Raw genomic sequence first — 21696 nt, forward strand, 5'->3', positions numbered from 1 at the left:
TGTAGAAATAGATAAAAGTTCAATTTCATAAATCTTTTATAACAATTCAGTTGATTTCACTTTGTTGCAACTTTTTTAAATTATATCTTGGATTTCAATATTTTTTAATTAAATATCTGTAATTTAATCAGTCAAATTTTGAAAGTTTTACTTTCATTATTAACGTGCCATGCTTTATTTGGCTTGTGACATATTCCAATTGGATTTGCTGAGGTGTCAAATAAATGTCAAATAACTGAAAAGTTGAAAAGAATTTTGTGTGTGTGTTTCATATTGATGAATCGAAAATAAGTTGAAAGTATATTAGAATTGTTAAAAATGTCTAAAGATCCAAATCAAAAAGAAGCTATTATAAAAGCTGCATATGCGGATATAAATAAATATGGACAAAATGGCGAATACGATAAAGCAGTAAAAGCAGTAAATAGAAGTAAGAATTTGTTGTTGCTTTGTGTTTAAAAGCACTACACACATTGCCTGAAACTAACCCACTATATTTGCATTGTACATTCATTAGTTTTGGGTGTTGCACCAGACGATCAAACAGCTTTGCATTGCAAGGTCGTTTGCCTCATTCAATTATCCAAATTCGAAGAGGCATATAAATTCATAGAAAAGAATAAATTATCCTCCAGTTTAGTATTGGAAAAAGCTTACAGCGAGTATCGATTGAACAAACCCGAGCAAGCATTAAAAACTATCGACAATGCTGGTATGAATCCATTGCCTGATAGTCTAAAAGAGCTGCGCACACAAGTACTTTATCGTCTGGAACGTTATGACGAGTGCTTTGATGCATATAAGGAAATCATCAAGAACACTAATGATGAATACGAAAATGAACGTCGTACTAATCTAAGTGCTGTAGCAGCTAACTTGGCTATAGATAAGGTAAGATATAAACTCTTATTTGTAATCTTCAATTTAACTTTAAAAAAAATATATATATAAAATCTAGAACAAGGAAATACCAGAGCTACCCGAAGAGACATACGAGCAGTATTACAATGCTGCTTGTATTGCGTCTAATCGTCAAAAATACGCTGAAGCTGAGAAAAAATTGCGAGCCAGTGAGAAGCTTTGTCGTGAAACCTTAGAGGAGGACGGTGTTACTGAAGAAGAGATGCGTGAAGAACTGGAGCCAATACGTGTGCAATTAGGATATTGCCTTCAAATGCAAGGCAAGTTGAAAGAAGCGGCAATTATATACGCTGAATGTTTACGCAACAAACCGAAAGACCCCGTTTTGGTAGCTGTAGCCAGCAATAATTCGGTAGTCATTAATAAAGATCAGAATGTATTTGATTCTAAAAAGAAAATACGTTCGGCCATGTCTGACGCATGCGAATCGAAATTGACTAGCCGTCAAAAGAAAGCTATTGCTTTGAATAACTGTCTGCTTGCTTTCCTTACTAACTCAAGTGATCAAGTGCAGCAGTTGTGTCAGAAGTTGGTGCAAAGCTATCCTGATTTAGAATTTCAAACGTTACTTATACAATGTTCTCAACTCACTAAGGATAAACGACAAAAGGAGGCCTTAGAGTTGCTTAATAAATATGCAAAAGCGCATAAAGAAAATGCTTTCGCGTCCAAGTTCGCTGTTGTTCAGTTATTACTTTCACAAGGTAGTCGCAAGGAGGCAATTGATGTGTTGCTTTCTCTGGGCGAGCAAATGTACAAGCCAGGTATCATATCTGCACTGGTAACACTCTATTTGGGCACAGACAATAAACCCGCCGCATCTGAATTGCTGAAGTCTGCTGTTGAATGGTATAAAATGAACAATGTAAGTGTGTTTTAAACTAAAGAAATAATATCTGAAGATTAATATATATTTATTTACAGGTTAGTAGTGGAGATTTGAGTGATATGTGGCGACAAGCCGCAGAGTTTCATTTACGTGGGGGTGCTTCTGAGACTGCTGCCAGTTCACTCGAAGAATTACTCAAGCTCAATGCGAATGATATGAAAGTATTGGCGCAGCTTGTAATTGCATATGCACAATTCAATCCAAAACGTGCCTTAGAGTTGAGTAAACGCTTACCGAAACTTGAAACACTGACCACTGCCTCCGAAATCGATGCATTAGAGTCGGCCAATTGGGTTATGTCTACAAAAGCAGTTAAAAAATCCGCCAATGCCAAGATCGAACCATCGCCAAGTACACCAGTTGTAGAGAAAAAGAAGAAACGTAATAGGAAACGTAAAGGAAAACTGCCTAAGAATTATAATGCAGAAATAGCACCAGATCCAGAGCGCTGGTTGCCCAAGTACGAACGCACTGGATTCCGTAAGAAGCGCGACCGTCGTGCAAAGGACATTATTAAGGGTTCGCAGGGCATGGCAAGTGGTGCAGCTGAGCAATAGTAAGTAAAATGCATGTTTTTTTTTTAATTTTTGTGTTAATAAAATGTAATTATTTCAGTGATATGTCGAATCGTGCAAATCTGGGAAAAAACTCGCCAGCCACACCAGTTTACCAAGAACCAACACCAGGGCCACGTCAACAACATCGCAAAGGTGGTCATAAAAAGAAGAAGGGCGGACGCTTCTAAACGCATTTATGCATTTGCTAAGTTGGCAAGAACCATGTTTTTAACAATTTTTTAATGTGCACCTTATTGCATTATGTATTGATGAATATGTACTAGCTTAAATAAAATAAAATGCATTTGGATTTAAAGTAGATCATTTAAAAATTTCTTTCAGCTTTCTTTCTTCATTTGTCAAACAAATCATGATTAAAATAAATTATTCATCGTCGTCATCATTTCGCTTATTCGCACTGCCTTCATTGTTCGGTGTTGTTTGCACATCATCACGTCGCGCATCATATGAATGCAACGGTAGAGTCTCCAACCATTCCAACATGGAACGCTCTTTATGCTCTGTTTCGTAAATATTAGCATAGATATAGCGTTCAATGAAATCTTTTACTTCATCCTCTTGCTTAGCCCACGTTAACGGTTCATGTATACCATCACTACCGTACCGTTCATTGTAGCGTTCATAGTGGACAGTATCTAATACTAAACCCAAACCAGGCGCCATTGGCAAATCTAAACGCTCTTCGGCCAGTGCACGCTCCAGTGTAGCTACAGTAGTGTTGCCACGTACAATTGCTATCGCTAAACCGACCATTTTTCGAATTTGATGAAGCATAAAGCTTTGACCCTTAACTTTTAACGTGAGAAATTCTAAGCCTTGTGGCGTAATAAATGGATCAGAGCAACTAAATAACATGATAAATCGCTTCGCTGAAGGATCCAAAAAGTTTCTAAATGAGAAACAAAACTTTGTAAAAAAAAAAACATAAATAATAAACACAGTAAAAATACTCACTTTCTGCTCGTAAAATTGTGAAAGTTTTTCGTGCCCTCATATAACTGCAGTACATCCCTTATCTTTTGCAAGTGTGCAGAGTCAGTTCGATAGCTCTCGAAATCATTTTTCTCTGTGCTATCTGCAAATGCAATGGATGGTAGCGTGTATGTGTACGTTCGAGCATTGCACTGATCTTTAGCATTAAATCCCTTTGTAACACGCTCGACCCCGAAAACACGTATTTCTTCTGGCAAATTTTCGTTTATAGATTTGATATCGACTGAATCAGCTGCAGAAATTAAAAATATGCCATTACAAAATAATCTTTGCTATTTCAAGAAATTATAGCTCATCACTTACGCAATTTTATCGAACATACTTGTCTTGCTGCAGACACACCTTTATCAGTGCGTGCAGCTCGTTGAAAGCATGCTGCTTGTGCCGCCTCAAAACTTTCCTCTGTTATCCACTTGTGTTTTAGCATTGCTTTGAAGAGTTCCTCCTCAATCGTTTGCATACCGGGATTCCGTTGCATGCCAAAATATTTGGCACCACAGTAACTCAATAATATTGCGCATTTTTTTCGCTTAACACGATCGGCCGGATCGAAGGCTGGCCGCTTTGTGTCTCCGGCCAGTTCGTCCTGTGTCTTCCAGTCAACCCATTTCCTCCGTTTTAATTCACGTTTCTGACGTTTTGTATCCTTCAATTGTTCAGCCACGGCGTCACTTTCAACTTTATTTTGTGCCTGCTGCTGAGCCAATTTGTCTAACGCTTCTGACATAGCTGCGGCAAATCCTTTCGTTTGTTGTTGTAATGAAGTTGCTAATGAACGGCACAGAGGGACTGACAGTGTTATGTTAGTTGCAGCTATCAGCTATTTAGGGTAAACAAAATTATTAGGTTAGTATGTATTATCATAAACTCACAGTCAATCCACCTGCCTTTGTGAAATTGACCGTCCGATTAACTATCAACATTACTTTTATATTAAGTTCCTTAATCACAGAAGTCGTTCTAATGATCGGCACCTTTTAAACTACAGTCGTGGAGCGTTAATGCATGTGTAGCATATGTAAACACATGCGGGATTGTTCTCTGTAGCTTAATTATTATATCGGCAAGTATTATTCGATAGTTTGTTTTGCCTCTTCGTATTCAAACTCATATCATCACTATGCGATGACAACCCTAATACGACATTGTACTAAGAATTCGCAATCTACGCCACAAATAGATGGCGCTGAATGCCGTCAGTGACAATGTTGGTGGGTGAAATTATAAATCATTCTCGCATGCATTTTTAAGTGCATATGTGTGTAGGAATATGCAAATGTGTGCACACTAAAAAAATAATTTGAATTTTTAACGCATTTCCGTTACACAAAATTTGTAATTAAGTATTTATTATTTTGAATATATTAAAAATGTTTGATAGGTATATGCATACATTCATATTTCTCTATATATGCGTATACACGAGCGAAAATAGTGCAATATAAAAATTTTCAGTAAATGCCACGTGTTTCTTTTTGTTTATCATACCTAGCAATGCATTCGTTAATTTTGTTTACGTTTGTAAAGGTCCAAAGAGAACAAAAGAGGATTGAAAAATAATTAGTAAATAAAAAAAAAAAAATGCATGCATAGAGAGCAACATGCGACACTTTGTTATTGTTTAGTTCCCGCTTTAACGCCATCGCACCTCAACTGTCAATTCGAAATGCAAGAATTCAAATCCAAAGCCGAAATGCACTCAAAGAAGCCATACAAAAATATTTATCACACCTGCCGATAAAATCACACGTTAAGTGCCAAATCAAACTATAATTTAGCTAGAAATAAATAATCCGCAAATATTAAAGAGCACTTCCAAAGAGAAATATTACAATGTGAAATTTTTTGCCTTCACATATTGGGTGCATTGAAGGAGGCGAATTGCAGCGTATGTAAAATTAAGCAGTGATGATGTGTCAGCAACGATTTTCAATAAAATTCCAAGTGCGTTCAATAATATCTACAATTTTAAAGTACAAGTCAAAAACAATCATATGGACAATATAGCATATACAAAAGTTTGGAATGCATAGCATTTGAACTATGTACGTACATTTAGGAAATATTTTTATAAATAACACGATTTCGCCAAAAAGTGCTTAAGTCATAATATCGAATTTTTGTGTATAAATGCGTGTGTGTACATATGAAAGTGCATACCATAGCTTTAAATTGAGTACAAGAATATTATAACCTCTTAACTTAATATACAAAAATTACTTAACGGTAAATACAAAATGTATGCTACATATTTCTATATATAAAAAAAAAAAAACGAGTCATATAGCGCTATAACATACATATATATTTATTATATTAATTAATGTGACAAATTCGCTTAAATATCGCCAGACGTTATACAAAATGCGTACTGTATTTAAACAGTTGAATCAACGAAGATTTCTAGTCATTTTCACAATTCATTTGTGTTTGTTGGAAAAATCAATATTGCTGTGCAATTGTATTCATGGTTTAAGGTGAGTAATGAGTTTCAAAATATTAATTTTTCTATATTTTTATCATAAGCACCAAGTAGGGCACAAACACGCGACGGCCTGTGACATATGTACATATATATAACTATAAGCATATGTGTGTTATTACGTGGCTAACCTCAAACATTGGGAAAAATTGTTTTAACCGTAATTTATCACAAAAATCCTCAGCGTTAAAAAAAAAAACTTTTAAATAGCGCTTTTGATTGACAGAGTTTGAGTAAAGACTGTATAATCAGGTTAAATATCTTTGAGGGTCCCTTACAGTAAACATAAACTTAATATTTTCTTTCCTTCATTATTCGTGTCACGATAGAAGCTCTAAGAAATCTAAAAAAGTAACGAATCAAAACAGTTATTACTTTACAAATGCAATGAATATCTATACCTTACAGAAATGTCACAGAGAGCGCCGAATTAGTCACCGGTATTGAGTCGAGTTTATCATTGCCCGATATATTGCCAATACCATCGAAAAATTATGATAAAAATCGTGCACCAAAACTACTTGGACAGCCGACCGTTGTTTACTTTCATGTGACAGTGTTATCGCTGGATTCCATCAACGAGGAATCAATGGTAATGAATTGTGGTTTATTTACAAAAAATGCGATAAATCTGTATAGCATTGTACAACTTCTTATAGACATATGTCACAGATGTATTCCTAGCACAAAGTTGGCGTGATCCTCGCCTGCGACTGCCGGAGAACATGAGCGAACAGTATCGCATATTGGATGTCGATTGGTTGCATAGCATTTGGCGGCCAGATTGCTTCTTTAAGAATGCCAAAAAAGTCACATTTCACGAAATGAGCATACCGAATCATTATTTGTGGCTATATCATGATAAAACTTTGCTCTACATGTCCAAGTGGGTATATACTGTACATCAAAGCTATAAGAAATATTAAATAAGATATATTGAAATTTTGAAATTTTTTATTATAATTTTTTTAGGTTAACGTTGGTGTTGTCCTGTGCCATGAAATTCGAATCTTATCCGCATGACACACAAATCTGTTCCATGATGATTGAAAGCTGTGAGTGGCGATGGCACATTGTTATAAAATATTACATTATAAATATATATATTTACTCTCCATTCCAGTATCACATACGGTTGAGGACCTGGTGTTTATTTGGAATATGACCGATCCGCTTGTGGTTAATACCGAAATCGAGTTACCACAATTGGATATATCGAACAATTATACAACCGACTGCACTATTGAGTATTCAACAGGTATGAATGTGTGATATTCGCAAGCGAAAATAAGTGAAATAAAAAAAAAAATATCCCAAAAATGCAAACGAAAGACTTAAGACACAAACTTGTTCTGGTTACATAATGTTACAGTTGCTCACTGCGTCAGGTTAAATGTAAAAAAGTTTGACTCCCGAATGCTGTCAGTCTGCTAAGTATTGTTGACCGCAGATTTTATTTATATTTTTTTTAATAAGTAAACATTCTCCTATATATTTTTTTTATCCTTCAAAATATCAAGTTTTCGGTCAATTTTATGCATTTTAGGGGCAAAGATACACTGATGAACAAATCACGTTCGTTCTTTTTCATTGAGATAACTCACTTATTTTTCCAAAGTCAACCGGAATTTCGAAATCACTGACTCGATTCAATCCATTTTTGATACATAGAGATACTATTATCAGGAAAGGATTCTCTCTGAACTTCAATCGTATGTGCCATTTTCGGCCAAAAGTCCACTATTGATACTGGAGTTCACATAGTGCCTAGGGACTTGAACAGTTTTGGTTAAATTTTTTTACATTTATTTTATTCGTACAAAGTTTTATCCTAATTTATACTAATTGCTTCTTGATTTGTGTACTGGAAAGTGAATCAAATGAAAGAATCAAATCGTATTGAAAATGGTGCTATATGAGATGTAGACGTAGTTTTAGTCTGATTTCATCCTCTGACTGACTGAATGCCAATTTAGTCGAAATCGGTCGGGCCAGTCCCGAGATATGTGATTTCACTAAAAAGTGGGTGATGCCTCGCCCATCTTTTGACGGACAAACATACAGTCAACTGTATCTCCCGTCATCATAATCATATGCCTAGATCTATCTCGATTAGTTTTGGGTAATACATATAACCGTCTGGTCTACAAAATTACACTCTGTAGCAACATGTAACAACGACAACAACAAAATACCGATTTTTTTAGTTTCGGTGTCTCCACATATTGTATATACAATTTTGTAAAATTTTTACACAAACTTGCATAGTTGTTGTTTCATTCTCTCATTGTATGAGAAGTAAAAAACATATGGCGTATTCTCTTCAGTCAAAATATTATTATATATTTGTATTAATTAAAGTTTTTTTTTTTTTTAAATTGCGCAGGCAACTTCACTTGCCTGGCCATTGTTTTCAATCTGCGTCGACGCCTTGGCTATCATCTCTTTCATACGTAAGTGACTCCACGTTAAATGAGTTCTTATTTTCGCTTCTTTTACACGCTTCTTTCCCTCATTAACAGCTATATTCCGTCGGCGCTGATTGTGGTCATGTCGTGGATTTCCTTCTGGATTAAACCCGAAGCGATACCGGCGCGTGTCACGCTCGGCGTCACATCGCTACTCACACTCGCCACACAAAATACCCAATCACAACAATCGCTGCCGCCGGTGTCGTATGTCAAGGCCATCGATGTGTGGATGTCATCGTGTTCGGTATTTGTATTCCTATCGTTAATGGAATTCGCTGTGGTGAATAACTATATGGGCCCGGTGGCGACGAAAGCCATGAAGGGCTATTCGGATGAGAATTTACACGACATCGGTGACATGAAGGTGAGAAAGGTGAAGTGAACTCATTTAAATGTCTTGAAATATTTTTGAAATTATACATTTATTTATTTTTTTTTCTATTAGAATCATCATCGCGAGTCGATAATTGAGCCACAGTACGACACATTCTGCCACGGACATGCCACAGCGATTTATATTGATAAATTCTCACGTTTCTTTTTTCCATTTTCATTTTTTATACTGAACATTGTTTACTGGACAACGTTCCTATAGTTGTTCGTGTTTAAAATAAACGGAAAAAGTTGTTTTTGTTTGTTGAAAATATGTATGTACATTTCTATGGTGTTTGAGTGTATAGCGCTGCTGTGCCAAGGAGAGATCCAGATCCAGTACAACTCAATGAATCCATTGAAAATTTGTCTCTTAGTTTTTATTCGTATATGTTGAACAGGGTATTTATTTTAAGTTTGCTACGGTGTTTGTACATATAGAAGGGAATGTCGAGAGACCTTATAAATATATATGTATGATAAATCATCAACATGACGAACTGTATCGATTTAGTCATAGCTCCTCAGTGTTTGAGTAATTGTTCGGAAATTTTTCACACGTCTTTAGCTGCTCATTTATTGTAGTACTATAATATATAGCTGTCATACAAACTGAACGATCGAAATTAAGTTTTCTATGATTTTATTCGTTTTTTTTTTAAATTTGTTTTTTATAAAATCTGGATGTTATTGCAGTATCGGTAGCATAATTTCGAGGCATACTACCGAGTAGAGCAGTCCTCAACGGTTGTCGTGGGAAAGTTTTTTTTATTAAAGCACATTTCAACAAAGTTATGTCAGGAACATATGTATATGATGCACACTAATAGAAATTATAGTGTGATATTAAAAAATTTTGGGTAAGGAATATCATATTTCATATATGCATATGCTTTTTTAAAGGTAAAATAAAATAGTGAGCAAAAACACTGATTATTAAACGATACATTTATACAATTTTATTAATTTTCATATTTTTCAAATTTTCTCTTTTATATGTATGGATTAGTGTTTCATCAATTGATCACAATGAAAAGTCTATTTATTATGTTATAAATTTAATTATATAATGTTTATATGTATGTATAAGCATATTGTATTGCATATTCAAATATCTTTTGGTACACTACGTATTACGTATATTTTATGTATGCATGTATGTATGTGTATAATACATGAATGAATTCATTGTATATTTATAGTCTTTCTTTTGTGTATTGAAAAACAGTGTTTCTTGAAATTAAATATATATGGTAGCTCTGGTTATTGCAGTGTATTATTTTTTTTATAGTAAAAACATCAATAACTATTATAATTATGAGTATACTAAAGAATAACACGTTATTAGTATACACATATGATAATATGCTATTACAAATACAAATGCAATACGGTGCTAGTGCATGGAAGTGGCGTTTGCTTAAATTCACGCCTAATAAGCCAGCAGTTGAAATAAATAAATACAAAATACGCCACGCACAAAGCTGACAGAGCGTCGTTAAGCGTGTTTTTGTATGAATGTATTTAGCTTATTTGATTTCTTTATTTGCACTAATGCTTATCAAATATGTTTGTCGTTGGTTGACATTATGTTGTATTGATGAATGTATAAATTTAATGTTTTATGCAAAATAATATATATAGAAAACAAATAAGAATAAATAAGACATAAAAGTAGTAAATACACACACATAGCTTAAATATACACATTTAATCGCTAGTATTTATACATAAATATATAATGATAAGTTTAACGCCAAACTCTTTCATAAAGCGTTGCGTTTTGATTTCCCTACCGTATTTTCTACTTTTTTCCACGTAACTTAGAAGCAGCTTACGTTATATATGTATGTAACTAAAATAATACGTGCAAGAAACGGAATATCGTTGATGAATACACTGCTAATGGGCGCGTCTATGCTAAATTTCATCTACTGTAGGCAGGCTTGAATTTTCTCAATCCATTCTTGTGCCAAATTCGCATTTACGGCATAGAAATTGTACGTGCGACGATTGGTCTTCAACTGCAAAAGAGGGGAAGCGTGTATGCATTTCGTTGAATTGTTATGATTTATGCAACTATAATACGGTATTTCGTATACTTACATCGAAGAAGCCCTTCTCGTCGATGCGTTTCGTGCCAATTTGTGCGGGCTGCGCCGGTGTCACCGATTGCACTTCCGCCAATTCTGTTTGATGATGTGGCGAATATTGCAGAAAACAATGAGAAAAAAGAAATATTAAATATGTAAACAAGTATGTATGTATGTATGTAAAGTATGTATGTATGTATATGTARAATTGCACTGTTTGAATATATTAAAATATTTTTTGGTTTTATCTTAAGCGTTTATTGATGCTATAATTAAAATTTCGTTTAATATAATAATCGAAGTGATCAAAAGGTAAAAAATTCGATTTTTTTAATAACTGAGATATTTAAATTCAAAAATAAATATAACTAAAAGATTATAATTCAATTCGATTAGCAAATATTTTTGGGAACTTAATTACAAGAAATTTCGAAAAAAAATTTCCCAAAAATAAAAACATTGAAAAAAATTGTATTCGAGTGGCACAGCTAACACAAAAAAAAAAAATACAAGCATAAAATACATAATAGTATATTGATTAGTCTCAATGTAGAACAATCAATCCTGTCACTATTAATGTATTTAAAAAATTTGCCGATTCTCATTTGATAGATTGCGAATAAATACTATATATAAAAAAAAAATATGTAATAGAAGGAAATATTTTAGTTGAAAAGTATTAATAAAAAAATCTAAAAACAGAAAAACACGAATTTTCCAGATATTTAAAGCAATACTACAATAATATATAAAATAAAAGTATATGTATAATATGTAAAATATTGTAAAGGGATAATAATAAAATTATTGCTTTTTTCATACAAAAACTAAACTTACAATATATTTATTCGAAAAACAATGCACATTTTAATTAATTTTGAAATATCTAAGGCATCACACATACGATAAAAGAAGTAATAAACTGACTTTATTAATAAAAACTTAACAATAATAACAAAAAAAAAAAAAAAAAAACAACAATGACTGCATATAAAAAAACTAAAAGGCTACGAGGAAGGCTTAGTTAATTAAGAAACCATTCAAACAAATAAAATTACTAAGATTAAAAATTTCTTTATCTTAAACGCAAGATAAAAAAAAAGTACAAAAAATATAGAAATTTACCTATGACTCCTTTGCATTGCGAATCCTCACCGGAGTCATAATAGCGTAGTTGATGTTTTATAGAGTCCAAGACAAACCAACGCTGTTTCCAGCCTTTCAGAAGAGCGCCGCGCTTATAAAGATGACTGCAAAGAGAAAGAAAACCAAGTATGATCATGGATTATTATTTAGCCCGCAACAAAAAACCTGCAGTAACATGCAAATGAAACATAAATAATCTCAACTAACCCTTCATGCGTGCGATTCTCCGCCACATTACTGCTGAACTGATTGTAGAAATGATGACTGGATGTGCGCGCTGTTGTGGCAGCACTCGATGCTATGCTGGCGGTGTCACCCTGCGAGATGTTCACATTCGGCGGTACCACACCGTCGACTGCTTTATATTTCGTGCAATTCTTCAGCGATATTTCGGTGCATTTCTCGTGATACGAATTACCACAGTCCATGCAGCGGTAGCCCACCGGACCCCATAACAGCTTCGTGCAGTGATTGCAGTTCGTTGGTGTGGTGTATGGATGCTTCTCGAAACGATGCGGATGAAAATATTTATCCTGATAGCCACTTTGACGGCCCTTCATCAAAATCTCTAACGTAGAGCGTTTGGGTGCCAATTTGCCGTGTGACTGCAAGAGAATGCTGCTAAGCGAGGATTTGCGTGTTAACTCCTCCATTGGCGGCACTTCCAATTGGTCCCACACTTGCAACCATTTCTGTGGTAAATAACCACGTTCGGTTTCCGCTTGACGTACATCGCTCAGCAGACAAACGAAGGCATTCGCATTGCTTTTCTCGATGTTATCATAACCGGCGCTAATCACGATGCGTTTGCCACGCAATTCAGATAAATCGATTTCATCATCGGCATTGGTGAGCTCCAGATCGTAAGGTGGACCCTGTGCCAGTTCTTCGTTCGTGTAATATGCCCATAGATCGAGGGCGGGCACTGAACTCTGTGGACGCAGTACATCATCTCGTACACAATACATAAAATTGTAGAAGATTTGTGTCTTCGCGTGTTGTCGTTCGATGTAATCGAATATAGAGTGACCTATGCGATTGAAATTCACCGAAGATTGTGCTTTACTGCGTACGTCCATGGGATAGACACCCTCGTCATCGGACCCCGTATTACCTGTAGGAATAATTACGTAAGGGATATGAATATGATTTGCCAATCGTATATACACACAAAGCTTAAAATTATTACCCAATAGATGATGTTTGGTGCCCAGCGAACCACGTTTATCCTCCACAGATGCGATACCTAAATCGAAACGTTCCACCTCGCAGTCAAAAAGAAAGGTGCGGAAACGACACGAAACCATATGGTAGGCCAAGAAGCGCACATAGAACTCATTGAATTCAAATGCCATTGGAAACTGTCGTTGTATTTGGTAGACAGCGTCTAGAAATTGCAAAAAGGTCGGAGCAAATGCAATACTTGAGTTGCCATGGGTTGGCTTCAGATTGCTGCGATGCGCAAAACGATGTCCAAATGCGATCCAATCCTTTTCGATGAGCACACGGAAACCCTCCATTGTGCGATAGTAGGGATCGAGGCAGAGTTGTGCAATTGATGATATTTGCGCGGTTATATCCCAGCCATCCTCCAGTGAGAGCATCACACTAGACTCCTGCAGATCCATTAGATCGACTACTGCACCGGAGAGTTGTAGGAGTGAAGAAATTTGCTGTAACCACTCCGACTGTTCAACGCTTTTGGCGAATGTTTGGTCGGCATCGTTGGTTGTATTCGAGGGCAGACAGGCGCGCATTAGCTTCTTGAAAGCGATGCGCGTTTGCCGGTAATCGGCATAGTCGACGGCTATGAATTCTGCACAGAGATCTGCGTTGATGCCGGATTTTGTTTGAGATTTCTCACCTAAATGAATGCAAGGAGGAAGGATATAGTGAGCAAGTGCGAAAATAAGAAAGGAAATACCTAAGACATAAAGCCGTAACTTCCGATATGCTGCTGCGGCCGCCGTCACCGATGAATTGTTCTTTATAGTATTCGATTTTGGTTTTAGTGAATCGGTCCAATTATTCGATTTAGATTCACTACCACTACCTGAAATCGCCGACTTGTGTTTACGACTAACCTCGGGTGTCAACGAAGTATCTGCGCGATTGAGGTAGGCCGACTCATCGGTAGCGTTCAATAACAATGAATTCATGGACAAATTCATGCCAGTCATTGTGTATTGCGCCAATGCTAGGGAGAGATTCTTTGGCATGGAGTCAATTAGCGCTGAAATATATTTATCTTGCTCGTGATAGTTGGCGACGTCATGTGACATCGTATTCGAACCGGTGGAGTTTTTCAGCATGCCTAGGATAATTAATATATATATATATATATATATATATATACAATTACAATACAATTTTGAAACTTCAAACTCACCGATCACTGATTTGCTATGTGGCAGAGCGCCTCGTATCAAGAGAGCGCCATTCCGATGTCGCCATGTGGCCACAGGTATGCGTTGACTCTTGTAGCATCGTCCAAGATGCAAAAGCGCCGCATCATTAATTTGCACAGGCGCAACCAACAGCGCAGGATATGAACGACATAAACTGTAGTTGGCATTTACGGTGGTTATGCGGAAGCCATTTTGTGCCTCGTCAAAGCCTAAACGTTTCCAATCGCGCACATAGCTACGTTCTCGCATGCGCTCCACATCTTTGGCGGTCAGTAAGCGTGGCATTGTGTCCGTATTTGTCTCGAACTCATCATCTTCGAGTTCGTCGTCTAAAGAATGTGTGTCTATCGCCTCTGTTGAAGGACCGAGCGTATCAAAATCTAATGTCGAAGTAACTAATTTACGTTTGGCTGGCGTTTTTTGTTTGAATTTGCGTAAAATCGTTTTCTTAGCGAAACCCTTTAGTGTTGAGTATTTTTCTTTGGTTTTAGATGGTGCGGTGCCATGCATGATGGTACCGTACGATTGGAAGGCAAAGTGCTCGAACTCATCGATTGGATGGCGAGCCTTTGTGAGTATTTTACGAAAAGTTTCAATCATTTCCGGCGTCACTTCCGTATCGAAAGCTATTTTCATCAACTGGAAGGTGCTAGAACGCAACTGCAAACCCTCCGGCAGGGTTTGATCTAAATGCGAAAGATATAGTACTGAGATTTTCTTCTCCTTCAGCATTGAGGAGATGGGAAATGCGCGAATAATGGTCTGTTCGCAAGCGAGTGGATCACAGGGTGAGCCTAAAATGCAGTGACATTAAAAAGCAGTTAATTTTTGTTGCATAATAGTCGTATTTTAAATTTCACTCACCTTTGAACACAATACGATAATTTGTTAAGAACAATGCGCCCTCGGCTGGTATCCAGCTTTGTGTGTCATCTTCTCGGCCGTCCGGCATGAGATAGCAACGCAAATGATCCGTTACAATCTCTTCGCCTGGCAGCAGACATGGCGCTTGTATCTTTGGCTTTTGCACATGTGGATGCCTTTTAGATTCCAGATATACCGATTCCAGCGTTTCAATATGCATATGTACTACACCGGGCACCATATCATGTAAATTGCGTATATGCTCAGACGTAACGCCACCCTCAGTACAAACGCGATCGATGAATCGTGACACCATTTTGCCGACTGCACCGCCCACTTCCAGTGCGTCGTTCTCCTCAAAGCCCTCGTCTGAATGTTCGCTTAAGCTGTGCGAGCCCATAATACTGTAATGAAAATGATACGAAACATTTGTTTAAAGTTGAGAACAAAACCAAACTGATGTATTGCGTTAATCAATGCGAATCATAGTTTAGTTTAATTATGAAATTTTCGTTTATAAATACTAAATATGGTTTGAATTCCTCTAAAAGATTTCTTTGTGCAAAGTATGTAAAATATTATTAGTGAAAACTATTTCGGTGTATTATATTCAAAAAAATAAGCGTTTAACAGCGTTTTCCCGCTAATATTAAATAAAATAATAAAAACAATGTATTTTTTTTTAAGAATCTGTCTTATATTTAAACTGCAATGCTTCAAAATTAGCAACAAATTTTTAATTTAATGAATTTTTATAGAAAAAATGTATGCAATAAGTCATTAATCTGAAAACCCGTCGAAGATATAAATCCGAAAATTCTCTTTAGAATGTATGAAACCCAGAATCTAACCTCAAATGTGATCGTTATATCGAAGCCGGAAACAATCCGTACCAAATTTCGTGAAGATATCTCGTTAAATAAAAAAGTTTAAAGGGTATGATTTTGATAGTTCAATTTGAACGGTCCGCTTTGGGCTTTTCCTACAAATAACCAGCTTTTTGTGAAGAAAAGGACGTGTGTCAAATCGATATTTCAAAAACTGAGTAACTACTGTAAATACAGACAGACGGTCATAGCTAAATCGACTACTCGTCATGCAGGTCATTTATATATATTTTATGCGTTTTTTGTTAATTTCACGCAAATTTTGTTAATTTCAAACGCGGAAGCAAAAACGTGCATTTTATTGTATATTAAAAATAATAATAAAAATAAGTGAAGAAATAAATAAAAATAATATGCAGGTGCTTACAACAAATAAGAACAAAATCGTACCTCAATCTAAGAAAAGTATTTGTTCTATAAATAAATGGAGAAAACTGATATTATATTTTTAGTCAAATTCATAAACATTTTAAAATTAAAAGTACAAACAAATTGCAAGTATAATAATATACAAATTAATATTCGTATATTTCTTCAAGAATTAAGGAAAATCTAGTTTTTACTAGTCTCGACGAGTTTCAAAAGTTCTGTACAGCAATTTCAATACATTTAACGAGTCAAAATAAAGAAATAAAATGTATAATAATCTAAGAAATAATATTAATAAAGATTTGATTTAAGAAATTTTAAAAAATAAAATCTGTTTCTAATACATCGAAATAAATTTAATAACAATATAAAAATAATCGGAAACTCACCTATTCGATACGCTTTGATTATCGTCTAAGCGAAAGGATTGCTTCGGCTTCGGTCCCACTGCATTCACATCGGGTGGTATTAGTAAGGACACCATACGATTAGCATAGTGAATGGCTTGACTGTAAAGCGTAGATTCTTCTGATTGCGCTAATTCCTAAAAAGTAATATCAAACAAGAAATTTATCTCTTTACAGTGTCAAAGTCCTCTATAGAAAAATAGGAAAACAAAATTTTGAGCTAATTACGTTCTTTTTTTCCTCCTCCAGCGTTGGACTTTTACGCATTTGTTCGGCTGTTATCTCAAGCGCAGTTGGCTCTTCCAGCGGCACATCGTCCAATACAATATTGGATTCCTTATTATTTTCAATTTGTCGCCGTCGTTGCATGTACAAAGCTTTAATCTGTGTCTGCACATCCTGATAGAAAGTAGACTCCCAGAATTGCAAGTTCTTCCATATGGGATGGTCCTGTATGCAGGTGTAGGCAAATTGTACTATACCCGTTGAAAGCTTGCGGCAAAAGATAGTGGACATGGGCAATAGTGCCGCCGCAACGGTGTACTCATCAATACCCGTGGAATTTTGTATTGTTTTATTCATAAATCTGTCAGTTGTGATTAATGTTAATATGATATTTAATATATATACTTTTATATTTATAAATTCGAATCATATTTCGTTAAGAACTCACTTAATCACCAAGTCGAACTGTTGATGGTCGAGTATCGCCTTATTGCCATGCACATAGCCGAATAGTTCACGACAGAGTATTAGACGTGCATCACGGTGTTTGAGTGTGCGCATCACAGCGGGCACTAGTTTGCGCGCATCGGCGATTTTATTTTCAAAAATATAAGCGACACAAGTTTTTAGCACCTTCAAAGAAAAAAATTTTTTTTTTTAATATATACGTGTTATATAATGTGCAAATACCTCGAGTCGGCGTGCGGAATTTAAGATGGCTGGGCGCACATCTAGCACTTCGGGTAAGCGCGGACCCATGGGGATGATGCGCATTTGATTGCGCAATACCGTTAAACGATGCGAAATGCAATTCTTGCGCATGCCATCATTTATAATCAGCTCCACTTTTTCGCTGCTAATACGTGGAAATGCTGGCTGGTGTATACGATGGAAAGAGCCATCCGGCGGGCGGAGTACTTTCTGTGCGTAAACCTGTTGACTTGGACACTCGTTTTCGTATAGTGTTTTTCCCAACTCTTGTATGTGTATTGGAACCTGGAAGAAATTATGATTATGTGTAATATGGTGAGTTGTACAAAAATTAATCGAAATTTTTAGGCAACTTACTAAGCTCTTATTTTGCGCCTCGCTCTTCAAAATCTCATTCATAGAGCTGTATAATTCATCCCAAGCATCGGCAGAACGCCACGGTGGTCCACGTTCATTCACGAAGGTGGTAAAGAACATGCTGTCCAAAACGCGAAACAAAAATTCACTTTCTATCAGATCACGTGCACCCAAAAAGCCGGCCTTGTGAAAAGTTATCACCGGTTTAGGATGTATGCGTATAATAGTCAGACATGAGCGGTATCTGTAAAAATAAACAGCAATGAAAAATATTAAATTTAATTTTTTTGAGTATACAGGCATATTCTATTTTTACCCTTGCAGTAATTGTGCAAAGAGGCGCATGAAAATAGCACGCAACTCCTTATCTATTATGGCATCTGACTTCGGATAATTAGTTGGTTTCTCAAGCGATGGAAATGCCAAATCAGCCTGTGAAAGATGAGGAAATAGAATCATTGTAAGCAGCTCTTGAGTCTGTTCCCACAGTGGTGATGGCAGTATGGGCACTGGTGGTGACAATGATTCTGGTATCGTCACCATGCCTCCGTCTAGGTCTACGACTATAACATCCAGCAGATCGGTGATCTCGCTGACTAATGAACTGTGTATGCCCATTATAAAGGGGGTTGGTGTGGAGAGAACTTCGGTTAACGGTGCCGGCAATATCGGAATGTACACGTGCGTGTATCTATATTGAAGAAAATATTAAGAATTACGTACTATATTATAGCATATTGTTTACATAGAATGATATATTGAAAATAAATACAGACAGGTAAATTGAAAGAACTCATATCAAATTTATTTACCTGAATGGATACATCAATGATACCAGAGCCTTGCAGCTTTCAGTCAAATGTGAATAGCTTTTTGAATGGAATAGAATTTTATTCTCCGTCATAACCGCGCACAGCAGTATAAGTACATTTTTAATACCTAACCGCGACATTATACATATTAGCAAAGCAGATACCCGACACCAGTGATTCCATATGTAAAAACGGTCGATGTTGTGGTTAAGAGGTGTAAATATCACATTTTTCGATGGATTGCATTGAAATGCGTCATATTGAAAATAATAATAATAATTAATAAGAATAAATTATAAAATTTACCACACAAGAAAGCACATATGTACATAATATATATGTTTGTGTGCTTTTTAGTATATATTTGAATAGCTGCATACCTAATTGCTTAAAAACAAAGTAAACAGCTGTACCCGTCACTGGTAACGACGGCGACTGAGGCGGCTGTAGCGATTGCTTATCGCCCGCTCCTATGGAGAAGCGTACTTGCGGACCGCCTGGCGGTGGCACCTGTATACAGCCAAGTATATTACCAATGAGATTTTCTAATGCGTAGGGCAGATTCTCAATGTATACTGTGTAAATAGTGCCTAGACAGTTCTGTAAACAATAAATTACATTTAGATCAGTTTGTTTATATAATAAAATATATTTACTGATAATTTGAAATTATTCTAATTAGAATTACCTTAAATGTATCTCCATAATCGAGCCGTGATATTAGCACCAAACATTTGGGCGCATACATAACGCTGTGATGAGATATTATGCTATTATTAGCACTTCCACCGCCGTTAGTGCTGCCCGTAATCACAGGTTGAAATTTGGAACCACCAATGCTGCTGACGGTAGCAGTTGCCTCATCTTCTTCATCAATGACTTTATTAAGTGTGATGGCCAATGTTTCATGGAAGCTAAGACAGGCACAGTAATGCTTATTTGCATCGATATCAGTAAGTACGGAAGTGAAAAATTTTGGTTCTTGCTTATCGTACGACAAACCCCAGCCAAGTGGTTGACAAAACTATTTCATATGCAAACAAACAAACTTATCAGAATCAAACTTGTAGAGTACTTTCTATTTTGGATACTTTACATAATAGCATAATCAAATGAGTGAAATAACATAGTAATATGTTATAATTGTTTGAAAAATGTTAGATACATACTAGACAGCCAGGCCTTTTGTTGCTTATGTTTTTATGAGCTCATACTTAAACACATAAAATAATTCATTTGAATATGTTAACATTCATTTACAAACGTACCCACTCTATGCCTTCGATAAATGGAGTATCCGGCCAGTCCTTTTCCGGAAAACGCTGCACTATCTTGCCACATGACATGTGTATGTTACCAGCAGCAGTCCCTAGAATTTATCAATCATAAATTGTAAATTACTTATGGGTTCTGATTTTTTTTAATTCGTCAAATAAAAAAAAATAGAAGCAGTACTATAGCAAATTAAATTACATATAAATATGTATGTATGTATATAATTTATCTTCTTATTATATGCAAATACTCAAATATGTATGCAGAAATGTATATATAGAAAGAATTACAAATTACTCACGTTCTTTATCGTTATCATAGCCAACAATAACGAAATAATCAGCAAGCCGCGACATGATGTCGATATTGTTATTGTTGCAGCGGCGTTTTGCTTTTTTTCATTTCAGCCGGTCATACACCAACGTCGGCTATTGGCGCTGTATACACCTGCTCTTGGTAAAGTGCAACAGACTTAAAGCGACGCAGACGACGACGTTGGCATTGACGTCGCGATTGTCAACGTCACTAATTCTGTATTGGTCCTTCCTCACAATGATGGAACACAACTAAATAGCTGATTGCATTTGTTTTAGTTCTTAGATTTTTATTATGAATGTAACATGTATATAAACGCTCCGGTATCGCTTGATTTCCACCTTGCCGTCACTGTCAACAACATTAAAAACTGTGTATCACCAAAATTTGCATAAATTCCTCAATTTCGTTCGCGTTTCGCATAAATTAATTTACAATATGTTTTATGCGTATTCGTTTTGCAATTCACCAACACAATGGATACACCATAAATATACATACAACACATTTTTTAATCAATTTCATTTCATCTTTTGAATAATCGACCACTGCACAACAACCACACCCTGTAGAATTTTTTGTTTTGTATCTTTTGTTACCGATGTCTATACAATCCAACGAGTAATCAGCTAGCCACCAAGGTACATACAATCTGCCGTTTGTGTCCAACAATACAATGCAAATGAAATTCCTTCTTAAAATGTTTTATTATAAACAAATTGGCGCGCACGTTCGTCGCCGCTCCGCTTTGCGCACAAATTCTTAGCCAAACCACCTTTTTCTTCTTAATGTTTACACGACACACACATCTACGAACAACGCTCAAAATAATTATTTTGCCTTTTCCAAATGCCAGTCTACTACACCCACAAAGACAGCTGGAAAATTAATTTAACAATTCCAAAAGAAAAAAATTAAAAACTGCCAATTGGGTGACGTAAGAGGCGTTGCCATCAAACTGAAATGTCAAATTTCATATGGTTCATGTCCGAGCTAAATTATTGCGGGGAAAATGCTGTATTTGATCAAAGCGTAAGTTCCGCCCAATAATGAGAACAGCCTCTTCAAGCAACCTATTGGTGAAATCACCAATTAAATATCCACAATTGACAATTCGAGCC

General features: G+C 35.9%; 4 protein-coding genes across 8 annotated transcripts; 2 read left to right on the plus strand and 2 right to left on the minus strand.

Moving 5' to 3' along the window:
- The first annotated feature begins 214 nt into the window (after nucleotides 1–214).
- On the plus strand, nucleotides 215–2683 carry LOC108978056 (signal recognition particle subunit SRP72). The gene is made up of 5 exons (XM_018948149.1): nucleotides 215–430; nucleotides 518–891; nucleotides 959–1786; nucleotides 1846–2366; nucleotides 2426–2683. The coding sequence occupies exons 1-5, from the start codon at nucleotides 319–321 to the stop codon at nucleotides 2553–2555; spliced, it is 1965 nt and encodes a 654-aa protein (XP_018803694.1). The 5' UTR covers nucleotides 215–318; the 3' UTR covers nucleotides 2556–2683.
- LOC108978058 (tRNA pseudouridine synthase A, mitochondrial) lies at nucleotides 2678–4441 on the minus strand. 3 transcript variants are annotated; one of them, XM_018948151.1, is made up of 4 exons: nucleotides 4308–4441; nucleotides 3685–4201; nucleotides 3343–3613; nucleotides 2678–3277 (listed from the first exon to the last, which is right to left on the minus strand). In XM_018948151.1, exons 2-4 carry the CDS (start codon nucleotides 4106–4108, stop codon nucleotides 2752–2754), a joined length of 1221 nt encoding a protein of 406 aa, XP_018803696.1. In that variant the 5' UTR covers nucleotides 4109–4201; nucleotides 4308–4441; the 3' UTR covers nucleotides 2678–2751. The 3 variants fall into 3 exon arrangements, with proteins under 3 accessions (XP_018803696.1, XP_018803695.1, XP_018803697.1); XM_018948150.1 differs by having other exon boundaries at nucleotides 4269–4441; XM_018948152.1 differs by having other exon boundaries at nucleotides 4265–4441.
- A 1229-nt stretch (nucleotides 4442–5670) lies between these two features.
- On the plus strand, nucleotides 5671–8929 carry LOC108977545 (glycine receptor subunit alpha-4). Of its 2 annotated transcripts, none has more exons than XM_018947266.1 (8): nucleotides 5671–5858; nucleotides 6272–6455; nucleotides 6523–6749; nucleotides 6836–6918; nucleotides 6987–7121; nucleotides 8250–8316; nucleotides 8386–8707; nucleotides 8780–8929. In XM_018947266.1, exons 1-8 carry the CDS (start codon nucleotides 5746–5748, stop codon nucleotides 8927–8929), a joined length of 1281 nt encoding a protein of 426 aa, XP_018802811.1. In that variant the 5' UTR covers nucleotides 5671–5745. The 2 variants fall into 2 exon arrangements, with proteins under 2 accessions (XP_018802811.1, XP_018802821.1); XM_018947276.1 differs by having other exon boundaries at nucleotides 5746–5858; nucleotides 8386–8698.
- A 1449-nt stretch (nucleotides 8930–10378) lies between these two features.
- On the minus strand, nucleotides 10379–21444 carry LOC108978083 (myotubularin-related protein 13). Of its 2 annotated transcripts, XM_018948196.1 has the most exons (19): nucleotides 20562–21444; nucleotides 20254–20354; nucleotides 19674–20009; nucleotides 19366–19585; nucleotides 18986–19112; nucleotides 18490–18864; nucleotides 18174–18417; nucleotides 17796–18101; nucleotides 17554–17738; nucleotides 17109–17466; nucleotides 16863–17017; nucleotides 15218–15621; nucleotides 14335–15147; nucleotides 13870–14259; nucleotides 13135–13809; nucleotides 12153–13059; nucleotides 11925–12049; nucleotides 10813–10895; nucleotides 10638–10730 (listed from the first exon to the last, which is right to left on the minus strand). In XM_018948196.1, exons 1-19 carry the CDS (start codon nucleotides 20614–20616, stop codon nucleotides 10638–10640), a joined length of 5952 nt encoding a protein of 1983 aa, XP_018803741.1. In that variant the 5' UTR covers nucleotides 20617–21444. The 2 variants fall into 2 exon arrangements, with proteins under 2 accessions (XP_018803740.1, XP_018803741.1); XM_018948195.1 differs by having other exon boundaries at nucleotides 10379–10730; nucleotides 17796–18417.
- Between the last annotated feature and the right edge of the window lie 252 nt (nucleotides 21445–21696).

The sequence above is a fragment of the Bactrocera latifrons genome, unplaced genomic scaffold (genome assembly GCF_001853355.1).
Source record: "Bactrocera latifrons isolate USDA-ARS-PBARC rearing strain unplaced genomic scaffold, ASM185335v1 scaffold_117, whole genome shotgun sequence".
NCBI lineage: Eukaryota > Metazoa > Arthropoda > Insecta > Diptera > Tephritidae > Bactrocera > Bactrocera latifrons.